The following is a 25,493-nucleotide window of genomic DNA, read 5'->3' on the forward strand; positions in this document are numbered from 1 at the left end:
GTTTTCCAGGTCGGGAAAGGTCTGTTCAAAGAAGTGACTTTAAAAAAAAGAAAGAAAAAAAGATTGATTTAGTTGAGAGAGAGAGAGAATGAGAGCGTGGGAGTAGGGAGTAGGGAGCAGGGCAGAGGGAGAGAGAGAATCTCAAGCAGATTGCTCAGCACAGAGCCTGAGCCAGATATGGGGCTCAATCTTAGAATCCTGAGGTCACAACCAGAGGAGCTGGAAGCTTAACCTCCTGAGCCACCCAGAAGTGATGTTTTAACATGGTTCTAAAAGACAAAGGTGAACAGACAATTGAAGAATGGGAGGTAATTCAAAGTGGTGGAAGGTGAGGGGCACAGGTTGGTAAGGCAGGAATGAGACGCCAGGCAGGGCAGCAGGAGCCAAGTCTGAAAGGGTGGAATGGAACACGATGCAGTCCGGGAGATCAGGTGGTGCTTTCTGCACCCAGGACTGGCGGTTTCAATTCTGGCTTAAATGTAGTTAGAAGCCACTGGAGAGTTTATACAGGGGAGGGTGCGACTTGAGTTTTCAAAAGACCGTCCCTAGGTTAGCACGTGGAGAGGCAGAAGGATATGGTGTGTCTCAGTTGTAAAATCTCTACCCGGTGTTATCTCTCAGTCCTCTGAACCTGTAGTATTTTGAGCTTCTGCTGCTGTCTGCTCTGTTACAGCTGTTCACGCTTCCTACAGTGGTGGGAGCTCCGAAAGGGCAGAACCCACTCTGGGGCCCAAGACCTCAGTATCCCCATGTCCCAGCTTTGTTGGCACATTGGAGACTCCACCATGTGTGGGGCAGATGGACAGATGAAGGGGAACCACTAACCAAAGCAGTTGCTTATTCAACTTGAACACCGACAATTATGTCCTCTCCCAGGCCAACACCCCGGCTCATACTTCCCCATGTCTCACGTTCTCACTGCTCACTCCCCAAACATTAAAGAAGTAATCCATGATGCACAAAAGCAACATTCCTTCAGAATGAAAGCACGTGCGAAAAATGGAAAAATTACTATTGGTGATTCTCAACCTCCATGTCTACCTTTCATGAGGGAGGAGAGGCACCCCGCATAGCCTTGATTTTCAGACGGGGACACAGCGTCCGAGCCTAGGTCATCACGGCCACATGCCACACAGTACATTGCCCCCTCCTCAATAAGATTCTGGAGGAGACAGCCTTCTTTTCCTGGCTCAGTGCTGCCGGCAAGGGCTGATTCAATAGAAATGTGGGGAAGCCCATGTGCCTACCCTTGCAGAACACTTCTGAATGACTCTTCCCTTTTTCGCTCTTCGGAGAGCTGAAGACTGTTAACTCAACAGGCAGAACATCGCTATTTGAGTAGAAAATTATTCTGCCTCAGTCTTTTACTTAATCAAAGTGAACCTGGGGAATCTCCCTTTCAGAAAGAAGTTCAATCGTTATTTCCTCTCCGTGTGCTCCACAGCTGTGCTCTCCCCATCTCACAGCTCTGACCCAGGGATCCTTCCCAGGGAGGAAGCCTGCAGGACCCAGCCAGACCTCTACACTGTCCGGTAACCAGAGGATGGCGAGCTCTCAGGGCCATTTCTGCATTTCCTGTGCCTCCACTGCCTCCCCCAGGAATGCGCTGCATGTGTGTACTGGGACCCCCATGCTGTCCCAGGGTGACCAGCCGCCTGGGCTTGTCTGCTGGGCTGGGCAGGGGTCTCGCCCTTCCTTCCATCCAGATTTATCGCCTCTCTGTTGTCTGACCCTCAGCCCTTAGGTTGGGCTTTTACCTGTCATGCTTGGGCTTCCTGGATAATTTCACTTTTCTCCAGATTCTGGTCTCTCACACAGATAGTAATTATACTGATTGTCTGCTATGCTATTAATTAAGGGAATTGTGACTTATTTATTTATTCATTCATTCATTCTTAGATTTAGGGGTTAATTGCTGATAACAATGTGCTGTTTTCCCTCCAGATAATTTGGACTGCCGTGATTAACCTTGTGTCCAGGCTATCTGCTATTCACCATTTGCCTCTCTTTTTACCTCAGAGCTAGAATTGATCACCATTGAGCCTGATGCCCAGGGCCCCTGTTGTGAGAGGCAATGGAGGCAGGCAGTTTGTGGAGGGGATCATTTGTGCAGAGGCCCTCAGAGAAGAGAAGCGAGTATGTCTTCGTCCCTTCCCTTCCCCCCACCTGTTGCCCGAGATAAAAGCTCTCCTCCCAAAATATTCTTCAAATTCAAATGCTTCATTCTACTAACTGATCCTTCAATGGACCAGTATTACCTAAGAAAACAAAGCTGCAGGTATTTGAAAACTAAAGGCCAGTACAAAAAGCAAATACTGCCAGTTGACAGTTCCCTCTGCTTACGGGGAAAAAAGCCACAAGCAGGGTCACTTCATGGGGAAAGATAAAGACTCCAGATTCCAGGCATCCAGGCACTGTGAATGCTCCTTTGGAGAAACTACCACTAACTGCATAGAAATGGCCGTGAAGTCTACCCACTGAACGCTGGGCAAGAGGGGAAGGCTGTCAGGTGGGAGGAGGAATGTAGCACACGGGGGTGTGGCATTGGGGTGGGGGGCGCTGCCTGGGGAGGCAATCCCTTCTGCTGGTGGCGGATGCCGCTACTCACCCACCCGCGTCTGAGACCCTCTCTACCAAGATCCCCTCCGCTCCATGAGCTGTGGTCATTCTGTAAAAGCCTGTTCTTGTCAGCCCTTAGTATGGACAGAAACCCGTCACCAGGAGCACAGAGCAGAGGAAATGGAAACAAGATGATTCAGTCAGCAATTCCTAATCTCTGAATTATTCTTTCAAGTATCATATGATACACTTTAAAAAAAAGGCGGGGGGGAGGGAGGATCAGATTACATTGTTTTCACTGTGAGACTCAATGCAGTACGTCTGGTCTGGGATAATTAGAGAGCTCCTGGGTTTAGCAAAGCCAGGGCTGGGAATTAGGCTCTAAAGCATCTCCTTGGCTCTTGTCTTTTATCCTGATTTTAATCTCCTCGGGGACCAAGGAATACAGTTCCACATTCTCCTTCTCAAAGCTTTGCAACAGATGTGCTTCAGCATTTTTAATTTTTCAGATTTTAGAAAAGTGGCGTGGGACATATACCCCAGTGAGGGCAGCATCCAGTAACCAAATTGTTCATATTTTTGGCAATGGAGCATTATGTACAATAGCCAAGATGTGGAAGCAGCCCAAGAGTCCATCCATAGATGAATAGATAAAGAAGAGGTAGCATATGACTATAATGGAGTACTACTCAGCCATCAAAAAGAATGAAACCTTGCCATTTGCAACAACAGGGATGGACCTAGAGGATATTAATACTAAGAGAAAGAAGTCAGACAGAGAAAGGCAAATCCCATTTGATTTCACCCATATGTGGAATTTAAGAAACAAAACAAACAAGAAACTACTCTTAAAAACAGGGACCTGGTAGTTGCCAGAAGGGAGGAGAGTGGAAGATGGATGAAATGGAGGCAAGAGGTACACACCTTTAGTTGCAAATTAAGTAAATCACAGAGCTGAAGTGTGGGGCACAGGGAACACAGTCAAGTTGCAGTAATGCTGTTTGGTGACAGATGGTGACTCCACACCTGTGGTGAGCACTGAGTAATGTCTAGAATTGTAGGATCATGCCCCACACCCAAAACGAATGTAGTAACACTGTATGTCAACTACATTTCCATTAAAAAAAATTTTTTTTTTTGCAGTAAAATATATAAATACTCATCCCAAGAGGAATCAATAAAGTCTATAGATGGTCTCGTGCCAATTTAGGTCAAATTTTGTCACCACATAAATAGGAAAGAATGTTTGGTTTTCAGGGTTTGCTCCCTGGGTTTGGTTTGGTCTGGTTTTTGTAACTGCAAATGAGGGGCTGTGTGCCTCTATTTCAAAAACCAACTCGCTTCATCCAGATCTAGAGAAACAGAAAAGCAAATCTTGTTTTTCTTTACACTTAAGAAAAAGTGAGGCATTTTTCAAAACAACCACTGCTGTGAAAATAGTTCATCCATATGCTTACCGCCTTCCTCTCAATGAACAGGGCTTTAAATCTCAAAGTTTCTGTGCAGTGAACTTGAAGTCACCTATGTAAGGAATCAAGTCATTAAGTGGCAGAGACATTTAAACAAACCCGTAATTTCCTGGAACTTACTCTTACTGGCCTTAAGGAAGCATATTTTCAGGATGTTTGGAAATCGTTATTAATTTTCAGGGTAGGATTTCACATTACAAATAAACGAACACTATAGGGAGTATTAGCACCAGATTGGACTTGATCTAAAAAGAAGGAACTAGTGAACAGTGCTCTCTCTACCCCAGTTCAAAGGGATACCTGCTCGAAGTCAATCAAGCCAGCCGAATAAAGAACAGGAAGAAAGCCAATAAAGGTATCATTCATTCAATTTCAGGAAAATTCAGCAGTTATCTACCAATGGCACTAGTAAATTTAAATCATTTTAAATGCATGGGTTTGCGGTTTTCATCCAATTCACCAGGATATAAAGATGACCAGTTTTTCCTCTTAATAAACGAAATGAATTTCCTAAAGAATGTAAGAAAATAATGGAAAGCCAAGAGCTAATGCTTCCATCTCGTTTCTGTCCTGGGTGCGTCTCATCTAGACGGAGACACAGATAATCCACTGTGCATGTAGATGTTTCAGGGATGATAAGAATCAGTCGGCAATATCATGCCTGGTTATGGAGCAGATCCTGAAACGATATTATGTTTCTCTATATACAATTAGAAGCTTGTCGTCAAACATAAACTCTATTTTTGGCCTTCACGTTCCTGGAAGAGCATCAGAGCTCACTGAGAGAGACAAGGGACACAGTGAAAGACAGCATGCAGCCAACACCAGAGAACCTGATCCATAAGGTTTAGTGCAAGAAGGTGTTTTTCACTGCCTGATCTTGAGGCTGTTTTAACCGGGAGCCGGGGGTGGGGTGGGGGGAGGCCATAAAACGTGTAGGGCTCAGCCAAAGTGTCCATCACGTGTGACTGATGATATTGTTACTTTGGGCTGTTATTCTGAGCTCAAAGGAGGAGAGAGACTTTGCAGGTAGTTTTCATTTCTCTCGGAGCCATGTTGGAAGTTGACTTCCACTCGAACAGGAGCAAGAACAGAGTCCGGCAGCCCAACTCAGCCAGAGGCAATCCCAGGCCAGTAAGGAGCGGAAAGGTGAGGGCTGCAGCTGGGAGAGTCTGTTTTCCATTAACTGCGCTGAGAGCAAGCAGAGGAGAAGTGACTGGGGAGAATCATCCCATCAAAGGTTGGCAACTGCTGCCTTTTAGTTGAAAGCAACTCAGGATTTTGACAAAGTTTCGTGGAAAGCCCCTGATCTCGAGTTTGCTCTCTATAGAGTCACTCTCCAAGTAGCTTTCTAAAGGCACTTTCCTTCAATGTAAGCCTGTTATTTTTTTGCCCTGTTTCATTTTTAATGAAATTAGCGATGTACAGAAAGCCAGGGAGAGTAATGAGGAAAAAACTCCCATAATCAGCACCTTGGGTGAACGAACACCAATATTCTGAGCTCCTGCTGCAGAGCTTCCCCGCCCCCGTCCTTCTTCATCCCAGGTCATATTCTTAGAAGGAAAGAGTAACGTGATACACTCTTTATTCTCACCTAGAATTCTTTAAACTGAACTTCGGGAGAAGTGCAAAAATCCACCCACTACTTTAGACAAATACTTGAAATTCCTTAGGCAAAGAGGGAAATGGTCCGGTTCCAGTGTCTGAAAATCCGATCGGCATGGAGTTGCTCATGGTAACACACTGTTCTCTAGACCTATTCCGCCTAAAATCTCTCAGCTCCCACCGGCGCCTCCTCTACCCTCCCCAGTCCACACTAACCCCCCACCCCGCACCGTGCCAAGCCTCTCTCCATCTGGAGGCCCTAGGGTGATCACCCCAGCCACTTGCCTTTACAACACCTCCTCGCTCTAGACAGTATTCTTCCCATCAGGACTCTTTTCTTTCTTTCTGAAACCTTACGGGTATTTGTTTATGTATTCTATCTTGGGACAACAGGCAGGAGCTGTGGGGTCCATCTACTAAAGAGAACATCCTGGGGCGGGGGGGGGGGGGGGCGAGGAGACCTTTTCTCCCATCGCCGCCTGCCTCAGCAGCGAGCACAGAGCCTGGCTCCCAACAGAAGGCAGGGAACTGGGCAGTGGCAGGAGTGAACACCAGGCAGCAAGCCCAGGAGAAATGAATGAGTCTTGGCTGCCTTTCTGAAGGCAGTGTAACGCAGGGACAGAGCTCTGTGAGGGAGTCAGGAGTCCACTGCTGTTCGGCTTTGCCACTTTTGAGCTGTGCCACGCTTGGCAAGTGACCTCCCTTCTCAGGCCTCAGTTTCCTTAGCAGTAAAACAAAGGGGGCGCGTGTTTCTGCCTCTGGAGCAGATGTTTGAGTTCAGCCATATTATAAAAGCTGGAAAGATGGAGGTGCCCAGAAGCTGGTGGGAGACGCAGCTACATTGTGGCCGGGACTGCTGTAGCCTTCTGAGCTCCAGACAGTGGGGCCAAGGTCATGACTTCACGCGAGGAGCGCCAGTGAGATAGGGGACTGTATCCGAAATGTCCAAGCGAAGCCCACCGGATGTGCCGGCTGAGGGGTGCATGTGTTGGGAGGAGGGGAAACACAAGGAAAGCCGCTGTAACACAGAACCTCCTGAAAGAGAAGACTTGCCTCTTCCCCTTTAAAGATGAAATAGCTTTACAGCCTGATTTTTCCAACAAAACTGTTTTTCCTAATAGGACTTCTGAATCCACAGCTGTTTTCCTGCTCCTTTGCAACTGGTTTTGGCCCTAAAATGGGATATTACACACAGTGGCTGTTCATGATTAGATGCCACTGAGTGCCCATGCCATTCTCTAATGGGCATGTGGCATTTCCCCTGAAATGGGGGTTTCTAGGCTTCTGCTGATGGCTGAGAAGAGGAGGAAACCAGGTCTTTATTACAAGGTTAGGGCCATTTTTCTCATTTGCATGACCCTTAGATCTCAAGGCAAATATCACCCAAGAGGTGGATATGGCCCTTGAAGCCTGGATAGAGCAGAGGTTTCCACCAGCATTGCCAGGCCCAAGTCTTTCCTCATCGCCCCCGGGAAGTGTTCTTTGGTGGCCCGGTTATGCATCCTGAGGACAGCAGCAGCGTCCCAGTGTCCGCAGGCCTTGAAACAGGGCTGTGCAGGCCCAGAAAGGGCCACCTGCTGCCTCAGCACTCTTCAATTCCTGAACCGGTCCTCTGGTGCAAGAACGATCAGCAGCTGGGTCCCCTTGAGACAAGTGTCCAGCAAGCTGGGCTTTCTGCACCAACCCCTGCTCTCCCTCCTGTCTCTGGGCAGAGAGCTTCCTTCCGCTGACTTGAGGGGTGTCCAGATCTGTTTATCTTATCAGCTGCTGAAGCGGGCTTGTTTCTACCCTTCCCAACAGACTCTGTTCTCTAGGATGTACTGACTTTAAAACATTGATGCTGAGGCGGCGGCCAGCAGGCAAGTGGCTCCACTTAACACAGTGTTGTCATGAGCCAATCCACTTCTCCTAATGCTGTGGCTCAGAAGCATTTGCGTCTTCTTATGTGAAGCCTGCAATCACAGGGCTGTAGAGTGGAATGAGCCTTTGCATGCCTACACATGTGGAAGCAACTGCGTACTCCTCTGATAGATTTTTATTCCTGAAGCCGTTAGGAACGTCAAACCACTCTGTTCACGGGAGCAGTGATGCATCAACATATATTCAATTACTATCTTAAGCACAGTCGCTATTTATGTCAGCAGCTCTCTCTTTTCCAACCTTCCTTCTGTTTCCCTTTCTTTGATGTCCTGGAAGGACACTGACTTTGGTGTCACACAGACCTGGGCTTGCATCTGCACCTTCCCTTCTTACTGATGGTGTTGTAAATATTGACTGTGGCACCTGGGCACATCCCTTAACCTCCCGGAGCCTCAGTTTCCTTGTGTGCCTAAGGCCTTAAGACCATAAGGCCTGTCTCCCTGGGTTGCCACAGTGTTTAAATAAGACAGTATGCATATGGACCCTGTATACAGAGAGTGCATGATAAAGCTCCATGCCCACCCCATCCCTCGCCCATCTTCCACACTGCTATTTTCCTTTGACGGTCAGGATTCACATTTTACAATCACACGATGAGAGTTACGCCATTCTGAGATGGGCTCTCCGCCTCTCCCAGATGGTCCCCCACCCAGAGACAGGAAGCTTCGTGACTTGGAAGGGGAAGGGCGGAGTGAGGGCAGGAGGAAAAGAGGAGGAGGAAGAAGAGGGGGCTTCCTCTCCCACTGAAGAAAGACAACACCAGCTGCTAATCTGGGGTCCACCTGAGAATTTCTTAAGGAATTCCAAGAAAAGCTACTAGCCATTTTTAAGTATCTCAACAGAAGAATGCACATTTATTGAGGGGTACAACTTTTCAGAGCATTATTAGCTCACATCCAAGCTTGAGATACTGTTTTGACCACCCTAAAGCTGAGGAATCTGGCTCAGAGACCTTCAGCTGGTAAGTGGGATTCAAAACTCTCTGCTCTTTATGTTACCTACATTATGAGCAATAGTCTGGTTTCATTGAGGAGCTTTTACACCAATGTCAACTCAGATTTTTAAAGACAGAGCCTGGGTGGCTCAATTGGTTAAGCATCTGCCTTCAGCTCAGGTCATGATCTCGGAGTCCTGGGATCAAGCCCATCATCGGGCTCCCTGCTCAGTGGGAGGCCTGCTTTCTCCCTCTCCCACTCCCCTTGCTTGTGTTTCCTCTCTTGCTGTCTGTCAAATAAATAAATAAAATCTGTGTTACTGAGCACAGTAACCAAGGTACGGAAGTGAGCCGAGTATCCTCTGATAGAAGAACGGATGAGGAAGAAGTGGTGTGTGTGTGTGTGTGTGTGTTTGTGCGCGCGCACGCACACGCGCGCATGTAGGTGTGCACACATATATGCACAGTGGAATACTACTCAGCCATAAAATATAATGAAAGCTTACCATTTGCTACATGGGTGGATCTAGAGGGTATTCTGCTAAGTGAAGGAAGACGGAGAAAGATAAATAACACATTTCACTTCTATGTGGAATCTTAAAAACAAAATAAATGAACAGAACAAAACAGAAACAGACTCATAGGCCCACGAAACAAAACTGTGGGTTACCAGAGGGGGGATGCCTGAGGGGGACAGGTGAAACAGAAGAAGAGGATTAAGAGGTTTGCAAGTTCAGTTATAAAACAAGTCAGTCATGGGATGTAAGGTCCACCGTAGGGAGCAGAGCCAAATAGCATTGCAACAACTTCATATGGTGACAGATGGTAACCACTCTGATTATGGGGACCATTTTGTAATGTATAGAAACATTGAATCACTATGATGTAGACCTAAAACTAATAGGGTATTATATGTCAGTTACACATCAATTTTTTAAAAAAAGAAAAAATAATAGTTTTAAAGCTAGAGCAATAAAAATGGAAACGTCATCCTTACTGTAAAACCCAACTATCAGAATATAACTAAGTGGTAACAACTGCAGTCTCTCTGGCCAGATCGGAACTCCTTATGGAACTTGAACCTTGTCCTGATGTTGAAACTAAGTGTCACAGGCCGGGATTTCTCAGCTCTAGCTCAAGGAACTTGAAACAGGAGTGCCCAGGTTCAAAGTCCTTCCATGTCCTGTGCTCCCTAATCACCACATACTCACTCTGTTGTCACCAGGGCAGAATCACTCAGAATCATATAACCCCAGAGCCTGGACTCCAGAGCCCATAACATTTCATATGCTTTCATTTTACTGAGGAAACAGAGCCAGCAAGGCTACATGACTTGCCTAGGGTCACCCTGTTAGTGTGCCCTTCCTTCTTTTAATGACAGTGTGAATTACTGATTAGCTGTAAAACTTCTATGTTGTCAGCAGAAAATGGGCTTTTTAAAAGAATTACTGAAACGCAGTAGTAAATGATTTACCTCGTAAGAAAAAAGAAAACCCACCACTACCATCATCCTCTTCATTCCTAGAACAAATATATAGAGTTATTATCAAGAGTACTTTGCATTAGCAAGTCTCCAGATAAATTATTTTTCTCACTGTTCGCACTTATTATTATTACTTATTATTAAAATGTTCATGGGGGGGTGCCTGGGTGGCTCAGTGGGTTAAAGCATCTGCATTTGGCTCAGGTCATGATCCCAGGGTCCTGGGATTGAGCCCCACACTGGGCTCTCTGCTCCACGAGGAGCCTGCTTCCTCCTCTCTCTCTGCCAGCTTCTTTACCTACTTGTGATCTCTGTCAAATAAATAAATAAAATCTTAAAAAAAAAAAAAAAAAGTTCATCGGATGCCAACACTCGGGAAGAAAGTACACCAAGTTGTATCTACCCAGCCAAGTCCAGGTACAAAGGCAAGCACCCCTGCTGCTGGGGCACATGTCCTCCATGTGTGGAGCACCCCTGTGGGTCTTCAAAACAAGCAACATCCATTCACATTTGTGTGCAGACACTGGGTCCCCCAAGGCTCACATACTAAGACTGATGTGAGCTATTCTGCTTGTTTTTCCCTTGTCTGCCATGCTGATGTGCTTTTCCTGAGGGGCATGAAGGCTGCCCTCAGAGTCTTCAAGGGTCAGACAGATGAGGGTGATGAGGCTTCCTAAGACAATGGAAAATGGCGGGAATGTTTCCAAGTGGAGAGGGCTAGCATGCTCTCCTTGGGGCAGCCACCACTCGACTCGGCTCCAGAGCACTGGCCATGTGAAATGTTGGCCAGTGAAGGCAGATGGCTGCTTTTTCTTTTTTTAAGAAGCCAGAAACCCAGAGTTCTATGTTAAATCTCCAATTCCCCCCTCCCCCCCCCGAAATGCTGGCAACTAATTTTGCTTTTTTTCTGCTCTGTGAGCCAAACTTTGGCCAAGTCCTACCAGTCTGTGAGCCCGAGCAGAATTTTCCAGGGCAGGCGTTGGGGGATTGGCTGGGCAGAAGACTGGGGTTAAGCGTGAGTGGTACTCTGGCTGTAAAGGCTTGTCGTGGCTCCCCAGTCCTTATGGCACCAGATTAATCAGAAGGAAGACGTGGTCATTTGTGACCTCAGTGACATCCCCTTTACTTCATGCTTTGCTGACACAGTCACCTGCTGCTGTATGACAGGGGTGTGCAGGAAGGAGGTGGATGGAAGCTCCAACTACTGAAAATACTTGAGTATTTCAAAACACAATTATCACCACAAATGCAGCCACAGGATTTTCAGACAGACTTCCTTTCAGCCCCTTTTGTTCAGCCCTCAATCTGGAATACTGGAAGCTGGGTTCCTGGCCAATCAGCATTCTGCACAGACTATTCAGCTCAAGGCAACCAATAACTCCAACACCACTTGTACGCCATGGATCTGTTAAGTCAATTTGGTCTTAAAAATTGTAGGGGAAAAATTACAGTAGAAGAGAATTTTTATCTGGGCTGAGAGCGTGTAGTTAAGTCAACACAATTCTTGCCCATGTGACTCAGAGTAAAGTCATGTAATTAATTTTAGAAGAATCCAAACAGATCTAATAAATTCACCCGGCAGATGCCTATTAAAATTAAAAATGCTCTTAAGGTTTTCCACAAATACTGCAGGTTGGAGAAGAGGAGGGTTATACCTTTAAAGTAGTGGTGGATTCTACAAAGGCCCTTTCTCTTCAGGCTCAGAAGAGTGGAAAGTTGAGACGATGAGATGGGAAATCAGGCAGAAGAAGCTGACTTTTGAAGTAAATGTTTTTGTTTAGAATGCTCATATTGGGACGCCTGGGTGGCTCAGTGGGTTAAGCCTCTGCCTTCAGATCAGGTCACGCATGATTCTAGGGTCCTGGGATCGAGCCCCACATCAGGCTCTCTGCTCAGCAGGGAGCCTGCTTCCCTTCCTCTCTCTCTGTCTGCCTCTTTGCCTACTTGTGATCTCTGTCAAATAAATAAATAAAATCTTAAAAAAAAAAAAAATGCTCATGTTGACAGCCTCCCCACTATCATTGTCTGGGTATCTGCTGAAGTCTAAGTCTAGTGGAGCCCAGAGAAGCACAGTCAACAGAGAGGGAAACCAGCAAATGGCTGTAGATGCCCAGAAACACACTGTCTGTGGGTACAACTGCTCCAAGTCTCAAAAATTCCTTAAACAACCTCTTTACCTGCAAGAGCCCAGCTAGCTCCAGAGTCTGAAATTCAGAGGCAAGTGCCTGTTTGTGTTTTGTTCTCCTAAGCTCAAGGCCTGTCTACATCGCGCAGTCTTAGTGGGAAGACCCAGCCCTCATTCCGTGGAATGGGAAATGACAATGTGATTGAATGGGGATCTCTCCATGAAATAATCGTTTCAACAAGAAAATATATTGTCTACGTATTTACAAGGGTTGAGCCCAAAGTTGTATAAGAAGGGAGTAATACATCACAACCCTGGCCGAAGACAACTGTAAAGTGTTCGTGTGGATGGCCCACAGTCTTGCCAGAACGCTTCCTCCCCTATGATGTACATGTTAACAATCTGATGATATGATGATAGAAAGACACATAAAACAGCTATTTTTCCTGGCATGGAGCCCTACTGTAAACCTGGAGATACTTAAATACCCCATCGCAGCCTCAGTCCTGGCTAAGTGTAAGGATTAAAGGGTGTGCAGAACAGGTTTCTTCTGCGAGCATCGCCCTGCCAGCCAGCTTCTGGGGGTGGAGCACGGTGCATCTGCCCCATGCTGTCTTAACGTGGGAACCATGAAACTTGGGAGATGCAATAAAATAGCAGGGCTCAGCCTCATTGGCTTGTAGGGCACATGTACAAAGACGAATGCCAACTGGGGAAGGCCAAAGACTCCAGTGTCGTGTCGAGACAAATTAATCTTTGAAAGTACACGTGTATTTCCCAAGATTGAGAACCAGCGTTCTGAGTCTGTTATTCTTCCTTCGCCCGCTGCAAATGACCTGAGGTATCTGCTTCTGTATTAGGCTACAATACCACTCTGGAGCCCTTGGTAAATGTTGCCACTTCTGCTGGCCTGCTATAGTTTCTCATCTAACATCTAACAGCTGACTGGGATTTGGTTTATGTCTTGCTTACTCCCGTCACTGATTTCTCCTCTTTAGTGTTCTACTGAACAGAAGCCAGGAGAAACAAACAAGGGGACCTCAAGGCTTCTTCCCTTTGGGTTCAGAGTTTCTGCAATAGGAAGAACCAGCAAATCAATGAATGAACAGACGATCGCTTTTAACCTATCTATAAATACATGCTTATGTCTCTGGGTAATGGATTGCCCTGGTGAGCAAGTCATCATTTAAAGCTTAATTTTAATCTCCACACCAGAGATGGAGATACGGAACGGCTTGGGCTTTACTCTCACACTCTCTCCCTCTTTTTCAAGATAAATCAAATTAATTAATGTGTACTTTCCAACTGAAGAAATGATTAAGACCCAGCTGTGTCTGTGAAACTGTAAGTTGCGATGCTACACTTGGGACTTGTTACTGCTTTTTTTGGCATGAAGAAGAGAGACACAGGTATCTAACATTAAGTGTTCTCAAAAGTGTAAGTTGGCAGTCAGTTCGCCAAATTAATCTTCAAAGACCCCTCACTTACTAAGTTTGACCTTCCTACACACGAATCTTAAGCGATCGATGGACTACTGTAAGATAGCTTTGTTCAACAAAGATCATCTTTGGCAGGCTACTTCAAAGGCTTTACCAGTCTGGAAAGATGAAAAGGTATCCCCATTTTACATGATTTCCCCTATAGATTAAGACTTATTTGAAATATGTCTGAGAATTATGCGATATTTACTGAATTATGTGCCTTCTTTCCCCATAATCAGCAGCCCCAATGGGACTGCTTTTATTTCTAAGATTTAGGAGAATTTTCTACACAAATACAGCATTTTTAAGAATATATACAGCAGTCAGAAGAGTATATCTGGCATTTTTATTCACTACTGTTCCAGTGCAAGGCAGTATTTGAAACTAAAATATATAGAGAGAAATTTTTTTAACCAATACCATTTCAGGGGATGCCTGGGTGGATCAGTTGGTTAAGTGTCTGACTTCAGCTCAGGTCATGATTGCCAAGTCCTGGGATCAAGCCCCAGGTCAGGCTCCCTGCTTAGCAGAGTCTCTGCTTCTCGCTCTGCCCCTCCCAACTCCTGTGCTCACTCTCTCAAATAAATAAAAAAAGTCTTTAAAAAAAAAAATACCATTTCAGGATGTGGTTTCAGATTCTCCCTATAGTATTCTTCAGAGTCTAAAAGGATACATTTCTTTCTTTTTAAACAAACATTGTGTGGTTTTATTTATGTCTAAGGTCATTCTAGAATTACTATGGAATTATGGAATTATTTCAACGAAGGGGTGAAGCAGGTAACAGAAATTAACAAACAGGGTTCATTATGGTGTATGTGTGTGTGTGTGCACACGCGCGAGCACACGCACATGTAAGCAAGTCTGCCTGTGTGTTGTGGGTGGGGTGTGGTGCCTGAAGGGGATAGCACATTTAGGTCAAGAGGTCAGATCTTCTGATTTTTATCAGAAACCTTCTCCACCACCACCACCCCCAAATATTGGCAACCACTTCAAATTTTTTTAAAGAACCAGAGCTGGACAAACAAAACATATCTGGGGGGTGGAAGGCTGCCTTAAACCTGCTGAGAAGAAAAGTATTTACATTAAAAAGAAAAAAATGCTTTCCATACTTTTGGAATGTGTTTTCGTGACCGTGAATAGGAACCTTTGACAGCCTTAAAATGGCTTTGGACAGAGGAACTAACAAGGTTCTGGGTCCTGTGTTCCAGGAGCAGCTTTGTGAAAGGGCTCTGATGCACCGGGAAGGAGGCTGCCGTGGTAACAGATACAGGTTTCTAATATAAAACACAGGAATCCGTGAATTCACAATGAAAAGATATGAAACACAGACCCCTTTTCTCTTAAATTTATCTTCAAGGTCATTTCATTTTAGGGAGGTGAACACAGCTGACTTGCCAAAAAAAAAAAAAATATATATATATATATATATATATATATTTAATAATATCCTTCTTTGCTCTCTGGCAGGGTGAAGTAGAGAAATAAAGTCTCTCCGCTGAACTACTATGAGGTCAGAAGCCTTGCTGCTATATTTCACACTGCTACACTTCGCTGGGGCTGGCTTCCCAGAAGATTCTGAGCCAATCAGTATTTCGCATGGCAACTGTAAGTACCCACGATCATCACTGTCATTCACTCCTTCTGTGGGCATTTTAGGTTGCATCACCCAGCAAAACACCCACCTTTTCTAAAACTTAAAAATACAGGAGACTTGCTAGTAGACAACAGCAGGGCCTCATCAAATTGGGGAGATAGGTGTTCTATAACTCAGTTAAATACTGTCGGGGCGACCCCTGTGTGAACATGTGTGTGAGGATCTGAAACGTTCCTCAAGTCCCTCTGATGAAGTGTCCGGCCACGACAAGGAGGCCATCCTCGATCGTGCCCGGAAACCAGCAGTGGGAGAGTATCACTACCATGTGGGTATCGCCCGGAGCATGCCTTCTCACGTGTGGTTAATATGTGGACACTGTTACAAGATGAGAACAAGAAAGAACACTATTTTCTTCTTTTAGATTTAGAGGTAAAAACTTTGCAGGACTTTGGATTCACAGAGGACCTATTTTAACTATTTGTAACTGTCTTTTGGTCTCTGCTTCACTGTGAAGGGTAGAGAGTCATGTAATTAAGAGTTCAGATGATTATCCAAGGGGAAAAGTCCTACCTGCACGTGGGATCCAATAGCCCATATACTACTTCTTTCCCTTCCCTCCAAAAGACAAAATGTTTTATCGTAGTAAAGGTGAAAGGGAGCCCTTCTACCCAAATATCCATTTTCCCCGTAGCCATCCCCAAACAAACACTGAACAGATCCTAAGGAAAGTATTTAGCTACAGGGGATATGAAGGAGAACCATCATATGTGGCTTTCGGTTGGACAGTCCCTGAAAAGGGAAAGAATTTCATGAAAGTGAGCTGGCAGGACTTGGCACAGAAGACAATGAGTGCACAAAAGTCAGGGCGTGCTTAAGGACCAAACTGTGGAGTTCAAAATGACTAAAGAGGCAGTCCACCTGACTCAAGGTACCAAACCTTCATACACATTTATTAATCCCCATTTGGGATAGGTATTTGATCTCTGGTGCCCCTGTAAAGAAGAGTCCCCAGCCCAAATATGCTCTTGAAAATGGAAATGTCAGTGGACACTCAAATCCTTGACAGAAGAGGGATACAAACTATCTTAGCAAGCTCCTTGATGAATGGGTAAATGAAACTTCTGAGGGTGCAGGGGAACGCACGAGATAATCCCATACCAAGCCTGACTCTGAGTCAAATATACCAAGGCTCTCTAATACCCACTGTGAGTAATGCTCGGAGACTCGGGGATTTCAGTGCTGGGGTCTGAGCATGAATCTGTGAATGGGTTTCAAGCCATTATTTACAACCCACCCCAAAAAACATTTTTAAATATGACTCATCCTTCTTTCCTTCTGAGTTTCTCTGGAGGATTGCCAGTGCTCTGGAGAGTGTAGGTTTAAAGGCAGAGAGATTTTTGAAATGTAGGTATTTCTAAAGGTCAGATATTATTACAAATTGCCCACTCTCAGCTCAAGAGAACAGGAGGAAAGCAGAAATATGTTCATTGACGGATCTCCAAGTCAGGGAAAATTCCAGATCACCCGACTGGCTACACTCCGTTTGACCCTGTCCTGTCAAAGCCCCCGCTTCTGTGAGATTAGCCAATTGCTTAACTCAAGAGTGAACTTCCCACAGTTCCTAGAATGCCAACCAACGTAGCGGGGCTGCCTTCAATAGTAGATTATTCCAACTGGACGCCTGTGGAGACTGTATTTTTCTTCTGGCTCCTGGATGAGGGTTCTCGCCTCCAGACCACATTGCCTTTGTGGTGATTGATGGGAAAGCTGCTTTGAAATAGTTTTGTCCGGAGACAAGATCTTTGGCAGGCTGCCCCTTAGGCTTAGCACTCTAAAGAAGATGAAAAGAAAACTGGAAGAAAAGAGCACCTTCGTGTAAAGGGTTCACTTGCAAGTTTAACCCCCCAAAAGAGGGACAAGTCAGAAGTTGTGACACCGAGAAACAGAAGTCCGGGCTGATTATCATCTAGAAATGAAACTGTAACTTGATCGTCCTCACAGAGAACCCATCTATCACAGGCTTTCCTAAAATAACAAGACTCCTTGGATAGAGAAAGGGGTGGCATGGACTGACTTAAATATGGTTTTGTTTTGGGGCCAGGGCCCTCCCCTGCCTGCCCTGTCAATTCCTGGCTTGATTTCCTCTCCCTCTCTTGCCCCATCTCTTCTTTTCACAGATACAAAACAGTATCCGGTGTTTGTGGGCCACAAGCCAGGACGGAACACCACACAGAGGCACCGACTGGACATCCAGATGATTATGACCATGAACAGAACCCTCTACGTTGCTGCTAGGTGAGTGGCGTTTGCCTCATGTCTGCCTGAAGAGCGTCTGGAGGGCTCAGATCTGAACGTACCTGTGATGCACCATTTTAAAGACCATGACATTCCCAAACAATGCGCTGCTGAGCTTAAAAAGGCTACTTTTGTTGGTCAATCATGCTTTTAAGATTTTCTGTGTCTGTTTAACTACAGGTGGATTTAGATGGAAGTGTTTGCATACGCTGGAGCGTAGACTTAAATAATCCACTGTTTGTCTTGAAAATATATGCAAATAGCTAATCGTGCAACCAGGAGAGCACTTCCATCCTTGATACTTGTTAAATTAATCCGAATGTGTAAACATGTATTATCCAGTGTGTGTGTAAGTGTAATAGTCACTTTGTAGTGAGTATGCAGTATATATCATTACTGCAATAGAATGACAGTAGCACCAGTTTTAAAAGAGTTTTTAATTTGGATCTAGTTAACAAAATACTCAACCACTGGGTAATGTCATTTAAACAGACCATGTCTTAAGGGCTGAATAGCATAGCAAGAAAACAGCCCAAACAGGGCTCATACGGATTTAGGCTTATGTCTTTATTCTTCATTAACCGGGACCACAACCTCTCTGGCCATGATGTGTCTCTCTCAAATTAGACGTCAGATTATTTTAAGAAGTCCCTTGGGGTTCTAACAATGGATAATCCCCAATCTTGGAGGTGCCTAGTTCATTCAAAAAAATTCTAAATGAAAAGTGACAAAGAACACTGTCTTGTGGGGCTCCAGACTGATCTTCACCTGGGTCCATACTGAAGAATCACTGCACAGTGGGAAGAACAAACAGAGATTATGTCCGTGATAGTTGCATGGCTGTGAGTGTGGATAAGGAGCGGGTCAATAAGAGCAGTGGTTCATTCTTCTAAAGCCCTTAGATGTTCTCAAACGAAAAACTATGTGACATAAACCAAAAACCGATGGCCACATTACAATATCCTGCGAGTACCCCACAACATGTCCCGGGGAGCAATGCCGAAACCCTTTCCAACAACTGTACTTCACAAATACGTACATGTTACATATTAGTTGTATGTGCTGTGTAAGTTCTTTACAAATGTTTGTTCATTCGATCCTGGAAAAGAACCCTAGTTCAGTGAAGAAGCTATTATCTCCCTGTCTTACAGGAAGAAACCCAGGGAGAGGAAGGGGAAATGCCTGGGACCAAAATGACAAAGGCAGGATTTGAAGTGGGGTGGCCTTGCTCTAGAAGCTGGGCATTGACTCCCAGTACTGGGCAGCCTGCTGAGGAGGTGAGCTGGGACCACTGGTCCTAGCAGTAACTTTCTCCCAGCTTCTGTGCAGGAACACAGCCAGCGTGAGTATTCCTCAGCTGCAATGAGGTCCTCAGTAGGTGACCCTCTGGTAGAAGAGTAGGTCCTTCTTTCTTTAGGGTGGGGGCCTAAGATTTTATTTAATTATCTGATAGAGAGGCATGAGTGGGGCTAGGAGCTGAGAGAGAAGCAGGCTCCCCGATAAACAGGGAGCCCAGTACGGGACTCGATCCCAGGACTCTGGGATCACGACCTCAGCCGAAAGCAGCCACTTAATGACTGAGCCACCCAGGCGCTCCCATCAGTTCCTTTTTAAATATCATTTTTGGATTCCTAAATGCAGCCGCACTGGAAGATTACACATGTAGTCGATTGTCTATAGGCTGGTCAAAACAAACAATTCAACACTGGATCTTCTATGAATGATTTAGTCTGCAATTCAGTCTCTAAGAGTGAAAACAGGATAACAGACAACCCTCGTACCTGATGATTTAGTGCCGGTGTGGACTGCAGGTCCAGGGTGGCACCTGAGTCAGGAGCAAAGTGCTGTGTCAACTTAAAAAGTGACAGTTATTCCAGCTCGTTAAAACCCAGACAGTGTTATCCTCCCCATGCCCCCTGCCAAAAGGAGAAACGTAAAGGAGAAAAAGGAGAGAAACACATTCATTTTTTTAAAACTAAAAAGTGAACAGACTGCAGATGTCAGAACAGACCTGCCTTTCATAAAGGTCAAATTTGTAAGACCCCTGCACTGACCTATCGGTTTCCATTCTATACACAGCAACTTGCCTTTAGTACCCACCCTTGGGAAAACTCCTGAAGGATTTTCCTGGTCACTATGTTTAGGGTCTCTCCCCTCCCTTTTCCCAGCACAGCCCAGAGATATCCCAGTTCCTGGGCAGCAAGTGACACGATGTGAAGTCCAGTCCTTCCCCCAGGCTCAAACCACGGCAACATAATTCAGTTTTGCTCACTAAAGTGGGGGAAGAGGGAAGTCCTCAGACTAAGTCAATTTGTGTTCAAATAACTGAATTCAGAAGCTTATGAATCCCGAGATGTACACACGGACAGGAGGGAATAACCGCCCACCACAGCCTTAGGTTTAGCATAAAGTGTGCTTTCTATTTGCTAGGTAGTGTGCTCTCTTGGATACTGAAAAAGACTGCAGTGGTCCAAAAGACTTCATTCACAGAATCCTATTTTTAAAATGGGCTTCCTGAGTCTTGTAGACAACTGGCGTCAGTCAGTCATCAGAAGCCAAGTCCCATCCAGAACCCAGAGACTGAGTGAGCCTTGATAGCAGGGACTCTTCAATTCTGCCTTATTACTATCCATTTTGAAAATCTTTTTTGTTGTTGTGTAATCTCCAAACTGCTAATTAACATAAACAGGCCATGCCAGAAGGGGGCAATCCCAGAGCTTTCAGAGGAATTGCCAGTGCATATTAATCAGCTGTTAATTTACAATTCATATGTTCTGCTCCTACTTAAAGTTTTCAGGGGAGGAAGGGCAAGGAAAAACCTAGAGTCATCTCAAACCTGATACCAAAGTAATAGGCAATTCCATCCCAATAATGAGCCTGACCCACAGCACCACCAATAAAGTCAAACAAGTAATAAACGAATGCAATAAAACTGCCTTGAAATTAAAGGGCAGGGTGATTCTGGCACCCTACTGAGGTTCCAAGAACTTCCCAATTCAGCAATTTACAAAAACAGGCTCACCATTCTCCCCCTCACCACCCTGAGAGACAGAAAGAGACACACACACACACACACACACACACACACACAAACACACGGCTCAAAGACTCACAGTTGCAAGGAAATTCTGTAAGCCAACCGCCTTGCCCCCAACTTTTATTTTCACATGAGAAAGCCTGTTTGTATTTCTGTTTTTCTCTGTTGTACTTTTCCTAAAAGCAGTAGCAGATCTCCAAAGAAGGTGGGGGGAGGAGGAATTAAAGGGAATCCTGACAGCAGATCATTCCTTTCTTCTTCTTCTTCCTTTTTTTTTTTCCTTCCCCACTCTCTCCACTTTCTCCTAAGTAATGAGGCGCCCTAAAAGTACATGGGAGCCTTGAGGTCCTGGTTAAAAGCTGTGGGTAATTTTCCAGCCCCAGGACTTCCTGCGTTTTAGAAAAAGTCAATGTTATTTCAAGGGAAAATGAGCTGTTTTGCTTTCCCTCACTAGCCCCCCATCTCCTCAGTTGAGTGAGTTCTTTTCTTTTCTTTCTTCTGAATCCCAGACAAAAACGCCCTTGTACTCGGCTCACACAGAAGGGGATGTTTAAATATAGCCCCACACCTGAGCTGCTGATTCTGTTTCTTCCCTTCCAGGGGGAGATTGGCAGCAGATCGTAAAGGCAACCAGATTCTCAGCAGAACAGGAAGGTGAACAGAAGCAAGAAATGTAAACTTTAGCTCAAGCACATTTTAGACCTTAATTGACCATCACTGTGTGAAGAAAACAGTGCTTTCTGGAAATAATTTCACCTTTATCATCTCCCATCTTGTCAATCACATCATCAAAGCTAAGGCCGGAAATAAGTTTCGTACGGGGAGAAACAGCCAGAGATGAGCTCTTTGTTAGCTCCCATGATGAAGGAAGGTGGTCTGTTGATTACCACGTGTTTGGTACATGGATTGGAAGATACTGAAAGGGCGTGGGGAAACCCACCTGTGTTCTGGGTTTTGGGACAGTTTCACTCTCAAAGTCCTCTCTCCTGAACTACATATATACAGAGATTGTAGTATTGGTATGAGGGAGACAACAGCAAAGTTTTCATAAAAGGTGTCCTTCTTAGCAAGATGCCACGACTTGTCGGAAGTAGCAAAGTGTGATCGAGGGGTATCTCCTGCAGGCTGAACTGTTCCCTTTTTCTTGCATGCGGAGGTCTCTTTTCTAATAAAGTGGATATGGATTTATCTGCCTTGAATGAGACAGACACTCATTCAGGAAAAAATTAACTATCCTGACCCCTGTATCTGACATGGTATCAATTTCTCATTGTTTGCAGGGACCATATTTATACTGTTGATATGGACACCTCACACACAGAAGAAATCTATTGTAGCAAAGTAAGTAGTTTTAAAACCATCTTTCTAAAACGAAGAGGTTTAGGATAGCTCTAAAAAGGATTACGTATTTGAAATGCACTGAGTGAGATGACATGGCGAATAATTTGGAATAATTTGGATTTTTTTTTTTTTTTGTGGTCCTACTAACGTGGGATGAATCTGTGTTTGAAAACAGCTATCTACTTCAAAGTTTATTCACCAAATATGTGTGCCTGTGTCCCCTGGAGTCATTTCCAAATTCCTTTAAAAAAATAATACCATGTTTGTCCAGAAAAATAAAGTTTTCATATGTAAAATTCTGCCCCACAAATGTTTCAATGTTATGTTTCCACGTCTTGCAGTATTAAGTTTGATTTGCCTGTTGTGGCTCAGGAATCTAATCATTAACCACTTCAGAAAGACATAAAATATAACTTAAGCTTCCCCTATAACTCCACATGGAGGTATTTTAGTTAATAAAATCTGCCACAGAAGTAGACGATCCCTTCAGTCCATGAATTTACGTGGAGTGGAACCTGAATTAAACCTTTGTCCACCAAAAGTGAATGTCCCCTTTATGTTTAAGTAAATGACTTCCATATTTTAAGGGAAAAGGCATGCTTTATGAAAACTGATTTATCAACTGAAAGGAAAGGGCAAGGACATATAGTTTATCAAAATGAGCGTCATTTAGCAAGTTGATTTGGATATTTTATGAGAAACTTCCATGCCGTTGTTTGTTTTTTCCTTTTCTCCTTCATCTTTATCTCAAGGAGAAGCAGCTCATTCTGTAGTTTAATGAATAGATAGGAGTTCAAAATTAAATGAACGGTTCCCATCTCCAATCTTTTGTTGTTATGGTGAATTAATCATGGAGAAAGGGTGCGGAAAGCTTTCAATAAATATATGTTCAGCCACCATCTCCCCAAGGGAACTCTTACTTCTAAAATCAAATGCAACAACCTCTAGGCTCTAATTGATTTCTTTCTTGATCCCTGCAGAAACTGACATGGAAATCTAGACAGGCTGATGTAGACACATGCAGAATGAAGGGAAAACATAAGGTAGGCAATTTTCATTCCTCCTGCAGCTGCCACTTTGGGTTAAGTTTTTGACGGTTATCTCCAGCCGTAGACCGTGATGTGGAATGGATCATGCTAGTCCCTTTTCCCCCAGTAATTGCTTTTTCCATCAACTTATTGAAGGCTTTAATTTGCAAAAACAGTTTGCTTTTAATGTGATGAAATATTACGACAGCTGCTAGGGCTGCATCATGAACTACTTAGGGGCACCAGGGATTATGGACACCAACTCTTCTGAGCGCACTGGCCAGTAGCCCACCGCACAGACCTGAGTCCTTGGGGAGGGTGAGGAAGAGCTCAGAACAGAGCTGCGCAGACAGACAGGGGTTTGTACCTTGAGTCCCAGAACAGCATAAAAACACACTTCAGCCAGGAGCCTTGCCCAGCAAGGGACCTTGGGACATCTGGCATTAAAATTAATACAGTGGGAGGTTGGCACTTGCACGCTCGTTCTCTCTACCCTGTGCTTTTAGTTAATGTTTAAAAAAAAAAAAAAAAAGCCGTTGTTGTCCAGTCATTTTTTGGTTAAACATCAGGAGGGGCTCGAATTCTTAACAGGGGAACTCTTTAATCCTACCATCAGCAGATGGTGGGAGATGGTGAAGGATGGATTTCTCTGTTGGCCAGACAGAACACAAAAGAGTTTGAATTATTTTTCAGGATGAGTGTCACAACTTTATTAAAGTTCTTCTAAAGAAAAACGATGATACTTTGTTTGTCTGTGGAACGAATGCCTTCAACCCTTCCTGCAGAAACTATAAGGTAAGTGCGGTTTTGTCTGCTAGAACCACACGGGCCGGAGGTATTCCGTGATTTACTGTGAGTATACCTGCAGCGACCTAAGAGGGGTAATTCAACACCATGTGGGTTCCTCTCACCCACTGGACTTAATGTACTGCTCCACATGAGTGATTCTGAGCAGGCTCCTAAGCTTCCTGTTTGTGCAGGACTGACTGACACATCTTTAAGGAGCCTTCCCAGCAAAGTTCGTTTCTCTAAGACCCTATTCTTCATTGTTCAGAGTGCCAACAGACTTTTGCATGTACACCATGTGGACTTACTCTCTCTCCCCCCCACCTTCTCCCTCCCACCTCACCTTCCTCTCTGAGCACAAAAACACACTTAGGTTGTGAGTGATTCCTATTGTAAGAGGTATCTCAAACACACACCAGTGCAAACTGTGGGCTTTCTTCTAGGAGAGACTTCTAAGAATGCAGAAGTTTAATTCCATTTAGTACTCGCCACTGTGGCCTTTATGCAAGGGAAAGCAAAATTAAGTCTTGGAGCATTAACAGATCAAGTTAGTTCTGAGCGGCAGACGGAGGCGCTGCTCAAGCAGCCCCACATCTGTTCTCCCCCTTTGCCCGTCCTTCCCGCTGCGGCCCTTCTTCCCGCACACATGTACTGTGTTCCTCGTGTGGCCAGGCACTGAGGCCGTAAGAACAAAGAGGGGGCCTCCATCCTTAGGGAAGCCACACAGGAAGAAGACAACTATAATTCCATGAGGGGCAGAGCATTATGGAAGGACAACGGAAAGGTGCTCACCTTAGCCTGAGGTGGAGAATCAGAGAAGGCTTCCAGAAGGGGGCAGATGGCCCCACTCTGGAGATGCTCCCCGCAGCTGTTCTCACATAGGGAACATGAATGCACCCAGCCCGGGAGACACCCTCAAGCTCCACGAACGTCCAGAGCCTGACCCAGTGCCTCCCAACGCGTGCTCTGTTCACTTGTGTGGGGTAACAGGGACTGCGGCGTCTAACCTTTGTTTTAAAGTAGACCTTAGCCAAAGGAAGAGAGGAGGACATTCCAGGCAGGGGGAATGGCAGGAACAAAGGCACTGAGAAGAAACAGCCTGTTGAGCTTGAGAAACTTCCTGTGGGTCTAAGTGCTGGACTCTGAAGCGACAAGTAGTACCAGCAGAGACTGGAGAGGTAGGTGCCCCCTAGGGACGAAGGGAGAACAGATTCGGGAACTACTCAAGGGACAAAAACCAGTAGGACGTCATAACGGATAAGCAGCCCAGGATAAGGAGAGAGAGGGGGTAAGAATGACTGCTGTGCTCGCTCGTGGGGAAGTGGACGGATGGAGCTGCCCGCACTGCAACCGGGAGGAAGAGCAAAAGAGCACTGGGGCTGGGAGCAGGTTGTCAGAAGGTGGGGCTTGGGTTCCCACTCAGGACGCCCAGCCCCGTGGACGGCACTGCCTGGGAGATGTGAACAGGAAGAGCTAACAAGAAGACAGATGAGTGAGCCTTAATTTAGGGAGAGACATGGAGAGAAATACACATTTGGGTATCACCGGCATAAAGTGAAGCCCCAGGGTGTAAAGAATGCAAAGAGAAATGATGGGCTGATATCCAAAGCAACGTTTCGTGGGACAGTTTTTTGGGGTTTTTTTTTTTTTAATATTTTATTTATTTATTTGACAGACAGAGATCACAAGTAGGCAGAAAGGCAGGCAGAGAGAGAGGAGGAAGCAGGCTCCCCACTGAGCAGAGAGCCCGATGCGGGGCTTGATCCCAGGACCCTAGGATCATGACCTGAGCTGAAGGCAGAGGCTTTAACCCACTGAGCCACCCAGGCGCCCCTC

At 45.2% G+C, this 25,493-nt stretch overlaps 1 protein-coding gene across 4 annotated transcripts in view; it reads left to right on the top strand.

Annotated features, from left to right (window-relative positions):
* The window catches only part of SEMA6A (semaphorin 6A), a 125,614-nt gene that overhangs the window by 49,884 nt on the left and 50,237 nt on the right, over positions 1–25,493 (top strand). For all 4 annotated transcript variants that reach the window (XM_059175806.1, XM_059175804.1, XM_059175807.1 and 1 more), the window contains exons 2-6: positions 15,044–15,181; positions 17,348–17,465; positions 21,783–21,843; positions 22,824–22,886; positions 23,565–23,666. In XM_059175806.1, the coding sequence (XP_059031789.1) occupies positions 15,082–15,181; positions 17,348–17,465; positions 21,783–21,843; positions 22,824–22,886; positions 23,565–23,666 (444 nt within the window). In that variant the 5' untranslated portion in view covers positions 15,044–15,081. The remainder of the gene's footprint in view (positions 1–15,043; positions 15,182–17,347; positions 17,466–21,782; positions 21,844–22,823; positions 22,887–23,564; positions 23,667–25,493) is intronic.

This window comes from Mustela lutreola, chromosome 5, assembly GCF_030435805.1.
Source record: "Mustela lutreola isolate mMusLut2 chromosome 5, mMusLut2.pri, whole genome shotgun sequence".
Lineage (NCBI taxonomy): Eukaryota > Metazoa > Chordata > Mammalia > Carnivora > Mustelidae > Mustela > Mustela lutreola.